General features: G+C 53.2%; 1 protein-coding gene across 1 annotated transcript; it reads right to left on the bottom strand.

Annotated features, from left to right (window-relative positions):
* Positions 1-1,492: 1,492 nt before the first annotated feature.
* On the bottom strand, positions 1,493-7,004 carry LOC100415212 (leukocyte immunoglobulin-like receptor subfamily A member 3). Its single transcript, XM_078359615.1, has 7 exons — positions 6,854-7,004; positions 6,656-6,691; positions 6,187-6,471; positions 5,738-6,040; positions 4,668-5,516; positions 3,367-3,417; positions 1,493-3,218 (listed from the first exon to the last, which is right to left on the bottom strand). The coding sequence occupies exons 1-7, from the start codon at positions 7,002-7,004 to the stop codon at positions 3,082-3,084; spliced, it is 1,812 nt and encodes a 603-aa protein (XP_078215741.1). The 3' UTR covers positions 1,493-3,081.
* Positions 7,005-11,112: the final 4,108 nt, after the last annotated feature.

Raw genomic sequence — 11,112 nt, 5'->3', positions numbered from 1 at the left:
AAACACCTTGGTTATCACAGTCATGTGTAGAAAGTGGGAAATAAAAGCTTATCAGGAGAGGAGGGGTGCACATGAAGAGGAAATGGAAACAGAAAGCACATTTGTGTCTGGCCCCATTACGGGTCACTGGGGAGCAAGTTTCCATTTCTGTGCAGAACAGATAAGGGGCCCAGGGTCCTCAACAGGCGGGAAGGGGCCGGGGCTCTGGGCAGGGCTGGACGCTGTGATGGAACATGTCTGCTTACTGACCCAGGCCCGTGGCCACCACTGAGCCAACTCCCCTGTGTGAGGCAACTTCATTCACTGCAGTGTTCTTTCACTTGGGCATCAGAATCATGTGAGTGTGAGTTTCACATGGATTTTTTTCCTCCTGAGAGCAACCTGAGCAGACATTAAGTTTGGGAAATCAATGTTACGTGTCATGAGTAGTTGGAACAATCCCCCATTTCCAGACCTGGATTACTAAAACAGCCTTGGGAGGACCCTTCCGTGGCAGCTCAGAGGTGTGGGAGGTGAGTGTCTGACAAAAACAGGCAACCAAGAACCATCCTGCTAATGACAAAGAGTGTTAGGGTCATCAGTCTACACGCTCGTTGGTAAGAATTGCTATGTCCAAAGAAATAGAATTCTAGGAATGCATGAGACCCCTTTTCACTTAAACATGTTTAAATATCTGAAAAAAGAGGAAATTAAATTTTTGAGACAAAAATATGGATTATCCTGGCGAAAAATGGGCATCAGAGAAATGAGTAAGAAATCCTAGAGGTGAAAATTTCTATTGAAGAATACAATCAAAATATTTATTCTATCAGGGTCAAGATACAGCTGAAGAGACATTTATTAAATTGGAAAGCAAAATTGAGAGAATTTTCCAGAATGCACCATGGAGACACCAAAAGTGGAAATTCACCAAACTTGGGGGAATATTGTGAGGAGGGAGGACCTCATATCTACTGCACATGTCAGAAGGAAAGAAGGGAGAGGCCGGGCACGGTGGCTCAAGCCTGTAATCCCAACACTTTGGGAGGCCAAGGCGGGTGGATCACAAGGTCAAGAGATCGAGACCATCCTGGTCAACATGGTGAAACCCCATCTCTACTAAAAATACAAAAAATTAGCTGGGCACAGTGGCACGTGCCTGTAGTCCCAGCTACTCAGGAGGCTGAGGCAGGAGAATTGCCTGAACCCAGGAGGCGGAGGTTGCGGTGAGCCGAGATCGTGCCATTGCACTCCAGCCTGGGTAACAAGAGCGAAACTCCATCTCAAAAAAATAAAATAAAGAAGAAGCAAGAATGACGTCCAGCAACAACTCACGAATTACAGAGTTGAACCTTCAACAGAGACAAGGGAAGACTGATTCAGTGCTAGGGTGCACACATTTAAACGTGAAATGCAAATCTTGACCTACCACGATACATTGAAAAATATCAGGAGTAGATTAAAAAGTGTATATGCTAGACTCAAGTTGTCTGGCGTAAATCGTATAGTTTAAAACCCATGTTTGTGGCCTGTGATTTTCAACTCAGCCTGTCAGTAGAGTGGCATGCGCATTGGGATTGGACTTCCCAGCAGAAAAACAGAAGGCCAGGAGATGTGGAAAAATACTCTACAAGTCAGTCACGTAGAAGGCAGAGGTCAGTGTGTTCACAGGATTTGTACCCAAGAGGTCACAAGGCACACGTGGGATCCACGGGAAAGGCTGGTGGCCAGGTTTGCCTCAAGGGTAATCAGCGACAGATGCCAGGGTCTCCTGCTTGATATCGCTGAAATCTGGCTCAAATTTTTGGCCTGGCACAATCACACTGAGACTTGGAAGATATTCTCACTCAAATATTAACATGTACACAATATTACGCTTTACCTATAAGCATAATAGGTTGAGTCTTTGAAAATGTCCCTAATGGAATGTATTTATTCTACATGGTAAACAGAGAATGGCTGTTCCCTTTGTCCTAGAAAGTTCAGGACATTGGATCCCTCATGTTTCTCAGGATCCTTCCCCAAACATTCCATCCTGTGAGGCAGTTTCACATCCTTCAAACAGAACAATGGTTTTGACCCAGGAATGTTTAACACTTTAATGCTGGGACTCAAGGCCTCCTGTTGTGTTTGGGAGAAGTCGGAGAAGAATCAGCCCCAGTCATTTTTGCATGTTTCTATCTGACTGTCACAAGTGGGTAGGAAGAAACAGCTCAACTCCTCGACAAGATTCATTGGCCTGAGGTCTTGTCTCGGCTGGATTCTCTCCGACTTCCGTGATTTTCCTTTCGTGGATCAGCAACACACTGTCAATGCCTGTCATTGTTTTCACACGGTGTACTTTGGTTCTGCCTGGAAAGGCGGGACGCCTTGAAGTGAGGAGCTCACAGGTCATAGGCGGATTGAAATGTTTTCAGCCAGAATATGCAAATCCGTAGAGACAGAAAGCACACTCGTGGTTACCAGGTGCTGGAGGGAGAGGAAATGGGAGTGACGGCTGAGAGGGTGTCGGGGGATGACGATGCTGTGGAACAGGATGGCAGTGACGGTCACACAATGATCTGAGGGGAAGTCACACAGATAGCATCTGAGAAAGAGGGAAGGGCTCATAGGGTCCGGAGAGGGTGTTGGGGCATCTGGGTGGATTCATCTTTTCCTGGTTGAAATCTGATGCTCTCCCATTGATTTATTTACTGGGCCACATTTGGAACTCTGAACTGAAGAGATGGAGGCTCAGTAAATCTCACCAGGGAGTGTGGAATGAGGAATAAGGAAGACTGTGTTACACGCCATGGACCAGAGCGTGCAGGTGTGCAGAGGTGCAGACCCAACGCTGCCACGTGGGATGGAGCCTCATGTCTGGGAGAGGGAAAAGAAGGGGACCCAACGAAGGGAAGTCAACATTCATAGAGAGGGAAGTATCATATGTTCATGGTCCTCCATGGATCACCCCAGAAAATGTCTCTGTACTCTTCCCTCTAGAAATGATTGGCAGACAGTCCAGATAGCATCAGCCCTAAATTGTCTCCAGAACCTGCTGGGATCATCAGATCTGTTCTCAGGTTTCCACCACTCTGAAGGCCGCACTGTCCTCTCTGCTGTTCACCTCCTGGCTGCATCCTGGGGGCTTCTCTGGCTGCGCTGAGCCTCAAAGAGCAGAGCGCCGAGGACCACCAGGACCAAGCCGGCCACGCCCATGCGGATGAGATTCCCCACTGTGTAATCCTGGGGGTGTGAGGCTGGGGATGGTGGGCAAAGAGGTCACAGAGATCAGGGAGGATCAGCATCACCCAGGACCTCTGGATGTCCACCCAGGGCACCCACCTCCCCTTGACAGGACCTGACCCTCTGTGCCAGCCCCATGACCGTGAGCATCTCCTCACTCACCATCCTGGGAGTGGGACTTGTTTTGTGATGGGCTGAGGGTCTCAGCTGCTCCTGAGAATCAAAATCAGGGAGAAGAGACATATTCAAATGTAAGTTATATAACAGGTTGTATGTAAGGTTTTATGTAACTTAGAAAACCTCCCCTGGGAGCCTGTGGATCCTCCTCTGTTTCTGCCCAGCTCCTGGAGGGAAGAACACACTTGAGTTCTTGAGGGGAAAAAGATCTTCTGGGAGACTCAGGATTGCCTTGGGGAATTGAAACAGCCACCCCACCCACTTTACAGGTGAAAACCTGAGGCTCAGACAGGGGAACAACCTGCTCCAGGACCCCCAGCCAGGAAGTGGCAGAGCTGGGAAGGGGACCCAGGAGTCTGACCTGCAGCCCTTCCCTGCACTGAGCCAAGCCCCAGAGCTGCAGGGAAAGAGCCTGAATGCCCCAAACCACGGCCCTGCTCTCCTCCCCTGCCCCAGGTCACCGTCACTGCTGCAGGGGGGACAGGACAGGCCCCTGAGGAATCGGGTCTGGAGGCTTCCCTGGGGGGGTCTCCTCTCAGAGGAGGTCAAAGCTGGAAGTCAGAGCTGAAAGGAAATTTCCCACCCATGTAGGCCTCTCTTCATTACACTTGGAGAAACTGAGGCCCAGGCAGAGGAGGGGCCTGTCCCCGTCACCATCTCCAGAGCAGCCTTAATGCAATGACAGAACCCACCCCTGCCTCCCCTGGACCCTGCCCACCTCCCCAACCACCTCCCGCCCAGAGCCCCTCACTCACCACTCTGGGGATCCGACTCTGTGGGAGGGACAAGCTGGTCCTCAGGGCCTGCTGGGTTGGGATGGGGAGCTGAGGGCTGGGGCTGTCCTACTCCCCACTTCAGCCTGGCTGCTCCTCCCCCAGGCTGGGCCCTAAGATCTCCTTCTGCCTCAACCCCACCCCTCACCAGCCCAGCCTCAGAGCCCCTGGGAGCCTGTGGCCCTTGCTCTGTCTCTGCCCAACAACCTGGAGGGAAGCCTGTGCTAGGTCCTTGAGAGGAACCGGATCCTCTGGGAGCCTCGAGACTGTCCTGGGGATGCCACGCTCCAGGACCCTCCTTCCACCCACCTCTCCTCTTCGTGATGCTGATGATGCCGCTGAGGGTGGGTGTGCCTGGGAGGACCCCATTGTCCTCCTTCCCTCTCAGGGCTGAGACCCCTCTGGCTGAGCCTCCTTCAGACCCCCCTCCATCTATCCCAGCCCAGAGCTCTCCTGGGCACAGGGCCTGAGCTGAGCCTTTGAGCTCAGAGAGGACAGGGTCAGGGCCCTCACCTGAGACCACGAGCTCCAGGGAGTCACTGGGGTGAGACAACAGGTAGGGGTCGGAGCTGCGTGAGCTGTAGCACCTGTAGGTCCCTGCGTGGCCTGAGGTCACAGGACTCATGGGGAATTCAGCCTGGTCCTTACTAGATTGGTACTTTGATCGTAGATGCACGGGGGCATCAGCTGCTCCCTCCTTGGTCAGAAGGAAAGTGTCCATCGGGCTCTGTGACTGACACAGCAGGGTCATGTTCTCTCCTGAGGCCACCACGGGACCCGGCTGCACTGAGAGGGAGGGTCTGTCAGGGATCTGTCCTGGAAAGAACAAGGATCGGTGAGGGGCTGCCCCACTTGTTCTGAGCTGAGACCTCCCAGGTTTCTCTCTGGGACCCTCAGTCTCTGTCTGTTTTCTCTGAGTCTCCCCCTCCCTTCCCACCCCTTGGCTTTGTCTGTATCTCCCTCCCTTGGGACCCCCACCCCTCATCCCAGCCATCACCACCTGGGCTCCCCCAGCAGGGCCTGTGCAGAGCCTGGGTCTCTGACTGAACCTGCTGGGCTCCTCACCTGAGATCAGGACATCCAGGGGGTCACTGGGGGCCGACCACTCGGAGGAGACATTGTGGGCACCCAAGCATCTGTACGGGCCCCCGTGGGAGCGGCTCACAGGGCTCAGGGTGAAGTTGGCCTGGGAGAGCCCAGCCTGGGTCTGCTGGCCAGGGCGCTGGAGGAGGTCAGGTCCCCAGTCCTTGTACAGAGCAAACCTGTCATAGCCGACATCAGAGCCACACTGGAGGGTCAGACTCTCCCCAGGGGCCACGACAGGACCCGGCTGCACTGAGAGTGATGGCTTCTCAGAAGCACCTGGGAAAGGTGGGCATGGTCTCCAGGAGCCGACCCTCAGGCTCCCCACAAATCCTCCCTCTCCCCCGGCCTCACCACTGCTGATCTTCCCGTGTCTCTGGCCCAGGAGTCCTGAGCCCTCTCACCCCAACATCGTCCCACCTGGAGCTGCCCTGAGACGCGGCTCCTCCCCACCTGCCTGAAGACTCAGGGATCTCCAGACAATGCTATGAATTTCTCACCTGGGACCCGGAGCTCCAGGAGATCACTGGGTGAAGACCACACATAGGGAGAGTGAGAGTCATAACCATAGCACCTGTACATCCACCTGCGACTGGGGCTCACGGGGCCCACGGAGAAGACGGCCCAGGACGACCCACGGGTACGGGGCTGGGAGCTCCGGCACGGTGGGTGTTCATCTTCTCCTTCCTTACACAGAATGAAGCCATGAAATGCCACCTGTGAGCCACACTGGAGGGTCACGCTTCCTCCTGGGGTCACCACAGGGCTGGGCAGGGCTGAGAGGGTGGGTTTGCTGTAATATCCTAGAAGAGAAGGAGGCACCATGTTAAGTGGGGCTCACACCTCCCACATCATCACCAGGGCTGGGCTGTGAAAGGGAGATGCCCCTAAGTGCAGAGCCCCTTCCTGAGGGCAGAGCCTGGGGCTGGGACCGCTGCGTGTCTCTCACCTGTCATCACCAGCTCCAGGGGGTCACTGGGCTCTGACCAGCGAGTGCGTCTGTGATACTGACAGCGATACCGCCCTGTGTGTTCCCCAGCAATGGACTGGATGGGGAACTGGCCCTTCTTCACAAGCTCCTGTGGGATCCATGTAATCCAGTATGCTGTTTTTTTTTCTCGATATAGATGGTACTCCTGGGTTTCCAGGCTCCCCTGACATCTGAGGGTCACGGGACTCTCCTGGGTGATCATAGAGCCTGGCTCAGCCCAGAGGGTGGGCTTGTGGAAGGTCTCTGGCAGGAAATCAGCGGTCAGATTCTAAGTCATTTCCCACCTAACAGATTCCCGCTCTCAGCCACAGGACCCTCTAGACGCCCATTAGTCAGCCCAGAACTGCTATTCCCCTCCCCAGCTGCACGGGGGTGGACCTTGTCCCCAGTGAGGAGGAGGACCTTGGCCAGCTGGGGACAGACTCACCTGCCTGCACGTGGGTCCTGGAGCCCAGACTCAACCCTGGAAGAGAGTTCCCTGTGAGAGATTTGCCCCTGAAGCCTGAGCAGGTCCTTCCCTCCCTGGGGTCTTTGTGAGCCCTGGGGTCTCCTCATGGACCAGAGTTTGGCTGTGGGGTGAGGTCCCTCCTAGGTTAGAATCTTCCCCTCCCTCTTCAAATCTCACCGAGACAGATCAGGGCCATGAGATTGGGGGTCATGGCGTCTCCTCTCACCGCCCTGCTCTGCGGATGGATGAGCCCTCGGTGCTGGCAGGACAGAGACACAGGGTGTGGACACTTGGTGGCTTGGTCATTCTTGTCATGGGGTTGTGTCATCTGCAGCCACACAGGAAGGAAAACTGACCTCCCAAAGAGCCTGGCTCTCATTTCTTTAGGGCTGAGGTGGGGGTGGGTTCACCCCCTCTGCAGACATTTCAGACTGTAATGGGGTCTTTCCTGACCCCCAACCACTGTCTGTCTGGTTTGTCTTCATCTCACTGAGAGCTGGGATGTAGCAGCCAATAGCCCCGATGCCTTCCTGAGTTAACCCCTTTCTGGGGGGTGACCATGGGCTTCTCCTCCCTCTCAGAGCCTCCCCATGGGGTCTCCCTCCCTTCTTCAGCCCGTCCCTCAGCACAGCGGTGTGGGGTCCTCACCAAGGCCATCGTCTCTCCAGCCCTGGAGATGCTTCAGGGAGGACGCAGGTCCGTGCTGCAGGCAGGCTCAGGTCAGCAGAGACGCACCTGACACCTGGCTGTGCAGTCCAGGCTGAGCTGTGTGTGCCATTATCACAGAGGAGAAATGCAGGCCCTACCGTGGTGCCTCCCACCTGGAATCCCAGCACTTCAGGAGGCTGAGGGAGGAGGATGGCTTGAGGCCAGGAGCTTCATGTTACCCTGGGCCATGTAACGAGACCTTGTCTGTCCAAAGAAGCAAAAACGTAGCCAGGCACGGAGGCTCACACCTGTAGTCTCAGCTACTCAGGAGGCTGAGGTCAGAGGATCTCGTGGGCCTGGGAGGCGGAGGCTGCAGGGAGCTATGATCACTTCTCAGGATTCCAGCCTGGGTGACAGAGTGAGACCTTGTCTCAAAAGGGGAAATGCAGGGACTAAAGAGAACAAGGCATATTTTGTCCGCCCCTGGGGTGTGTGTTTCCTCCCTGCACAGGGGCCCCTCTCTGATGCTTCCCCTTTTTGCTTTGCTGCAGTATCACCCACCCCCACCTGGGAAGAGCCTCTGGGTCGATGTCCTTGGACAAGGACAAGTGCTCCGTGTCCTTGGCCGTCCCTCTGCCCCGCCGTCCATGTTCAGGGATCTCAGAACAATTCGTTAGGTCTGTAATCTGATTCTGGGGGAGGGGAGCTGATTTTTATTTAATTCCTGATTATCATCCATGGTTTATGTGACCTTGGAGATTAATCTCACCTCTGAGCCTGTTGTCTTGAGCCCCACTCATCACAGCGGCTGTGGGGGGTCAGTGGTGCCCAGGACATGGGAGGGGCTCGGCCGTGGGTAATTTCCAGACCAGTTAAGACAGGAGGGTTGGGATGTGAGAGGACCCTGGTGTTGGCTCCACAGTCAAGGAGGATGATTGATGCACCCACTCCAGAGCCCACATCGGCTCCAGACACCATGAAATGCTCCTTGTGATGCGTCTGAAATCTGCAGATCTTCACAGCCACAGGCAGAGAAAGAGGAAGAAAAGTTCCTCCAGTTGAGAAGCATCCACTTCAATGAACAGAGTTCACAGCTGAGTGGCCACAGGTGTGTGGGACCACCCAGGGGTCATTAGGGAGGAGGGGGGTCCCACCTCCGTGTGGGACAGAAGAGGAATCTCAGGTCCTCCCAGGCATGGAGGGGTCAGGGTTCTAGGTGAGGCTAGAAGCTGTGGCCCCCCTCCCCTGTGTGTGTGCACAGGCACTGGGGGGTCTCTGCTCACCCACTGGAGTCCGTGGTCAGCTCTGAGCTCCTCCCCCATGTGTGAAAAACAGATTGAATCCACGGTTGTCAGACACAGGCGTCTGCCCCACAGGGTAGTGTGAGGCTGGCGACGGTCCCATCCCTGCCGGGCACAATCCTGAGCTGACGCTAAGTTTGGGAGAGTGGGGCAGGAGCAGCGGCAACAATCCCCCTTCATCAGGCTGATGCAGGGACAGCCTCGGGAGAACCCTTTGTGAGAGGCCAGGTGTGTGGGAGGAGAGCCACCCAACAGGAATGGACAACCAAGATACACCAGGAAAACACAGACCGGTGTTGAAATGCATTAGACAGACATTGTGAAGGTGGAAAACAGTAAATTGAATTCATTTTCATATTAATTAATTTATATATTATATAAAAGAGCCCAAGCCCTTCTCAGCCTTTTCCCCTGCTGTCACTGCTACTGAAATTGTGGGGTTTCTGTCTCCACCCTCAGGTGTCCCTCTCTTCCTGTCACAGAGGTTTTCTTTCTGTACACCAGCAGTTGGGTTGGGCCTGGAAAAGGACCTGGGAGTGTGAGGGGCAGTGAGGGGGCTGTGGGGTGGCTGGGCGTCTGCGCTCTCCAGGAAGAATCACCTCCTCTGCAGGCCTGTGTCCTTGTTCTCTGGCTCCGTAGCCCCCGCAGGACTTTGGAAATCAGCCTCCCTCTGGGCTGGGTGAAGAAGGACAGAGTGAGCCTTGGGATCGTTACAACTACCTGCTCTGCAGGCAGAACTCAAGAGGAAAGAAGGAAACCTGAAAACACACTGGCATAAATGTTTTAAATATATTGAAAGTTGAAAAAAAAGAAGAAAACGTGTAAGGTAGTCCATGTGTGCTCACATTTATTCTCTTCTTTCCAGGTGTTCTCACTGGGAAATGTAGGAACTGTTTTTTTTTTTTTTTTTGAGACGGAGTTTTGCTCTTGTTACCCAGGCTGGAGTGTAATGGTGCGATCTCAGCTCACCGCAACCTCCGCCTCCTGGGTTCAGGCAATTCTCCTGCCTCAGCCTCCTGAGTAGCTGGGATTACAGGCACGAGCCACCGTGCCCAGCTAATTTTTTGTAGTTTTAGTAGAGACGGGGTTTCACCTTTTTGACCAGGATGGTCTCAATCTCTTGACCTTGTGATCCACCCGCCTCGGCCTCCCAAAGTTCTGAGCTGACTTTTCCCATATGGATTCTCTTTAGCTGGTGCCCTGACCCTACCTTCAGTCAGTCCATGGGTTCCCCCCATTTCCTAATCACCCAATGTCCTGTGTTCGCCCTGATGCCAGTGTCAGAGGAGGAGGATGAGGAGGAAGAGCAGTAGCCGAAGGCCACTGAGACCCTGATCACAACCCCCAGGTGCCTTCCCAGACCTTGAGGCAGGACAGTGAGGATGTACTGATGCCCTTGCCAAATGAACTGAAATTATTCCTGGTGATTCTTATTAACAGTGATGGAGAAAAAAAATGTCTAACAGATCAGTGGGTGAATACTGGGTATGAGGGGACGTGTTAATTTTCTGAAACTACAAAACCACGTCTGTTACAGCATCTGCAATTGGATCGTCACCTGGGCGAGCTTACAATAACCTAACCTCATTATCCAAGATCCCTGTGTTTTCTGTAGAGGCAAAACAGAAGTTGGGGGCCGGGCGCGGTGGCTCACGCCTGTAATCCCAGCACTTTGGGAGGCTGAGGTGGGTGGATCACGAGGTCAAGAGATCAAGACCATCCTGGTCAACAAGGTGAAACCCCATCTCTACTAAAAATACAAAAATTAGCTGGGCATGGTGGCGCGTGCCTGTAGTCCCAGCTACTTGGGAGGCTGAGGCAGGAGAATTGCCTGAACCCAGGAGGCGGAGGTTGTGGTGAGCCGAGATTGCACCATTGCACTCCAGCCTGGGTAACAAGAGCCAAACTCGGTCTCAAAAAAAAAAAAAAGAAAGAAAGAAAGAAAGCTAATTACTAATAATGTCCTGAGTGTGTCTTTTTCTTTTCTAACTCCCCACGTAGCTATGTGTCCTGGAGGGTCACCCATCAAGAGAACTTCCCCGTGAAGTTCACAGCTACCCAGTACTGTGAGGGGATGCATTGGGATTTATTCAGTTCCTCTTTGATCCAAGGAGGGTGGGTTACAGTCGTGGTGTTACAAATAACAATTCCATAAGAAATAACTTCAAACTTGTAAAAGACTTGTTCTTATATTAGTATTTACTCCTAATAATGCGTTTTGTGAGAAAAGGCATTTTCTGGAAGCAAAAAAAAAAAAATTTAATTTCTTTTTCAGTCTGTAGAGTCCTCAGATTCAAATGAACTCACACTCTGACAACCTCTCTAAATGGATGGATTGGTATCTGTTAACTGAAATTGGGGCGTTGCCTTTCTCATTCAGACGCGGCTGGAATCCTTGGGAATTCTTCGCTCTTTTACTTCTTTAGCTTTATTTATTTATTTTTTAAGTTGCATTTTAGGTTTTGGGGTACATGTGCAGAACATGCA

Source organism: Callithrix jacchus, chromosome 22 (genome assembly GCF_049354715.1).
Source record: "Callithrix jacchus isolate 240 chromosome 22, calJac240_pri, whole genome shotgun sequence".
Classification (NCBI taxonomy): domain Eukaryota; kingdom Metazoa; phylum Chordata; class Mammalia; order Primates; family Cebidae; genus Callithrix; species Callithrix jacchus.
This window is presented reverse-complemented; position numbering and strand designations above follow the sequence as displayed.

Bases quoted from the DNA above. Each gene is read 5' to 3' on its own strand.
- LOC100415212 (XM_078359615.1), bottom strand. From the start codon at position 7,004: ATGACACAACCCCATGACAAGAATGACCAAGCCACCAAGTGTCCACAC. The intron at 6,692-6,853 runs GTGAGATTTGAA...ACTCTCTTCCAG, and splicing joins CATGGCCCTGATCTGTCTCG to GGTTGAGTCTGGGCTCCAGG. The intron at 3,219-3,366 runs GTGAGTGAGGAG...CACCATCCCCAG, and splicing joins CAAGTCCCACTCCCAGGATG to CCTCACACCCCCAGGATTAC.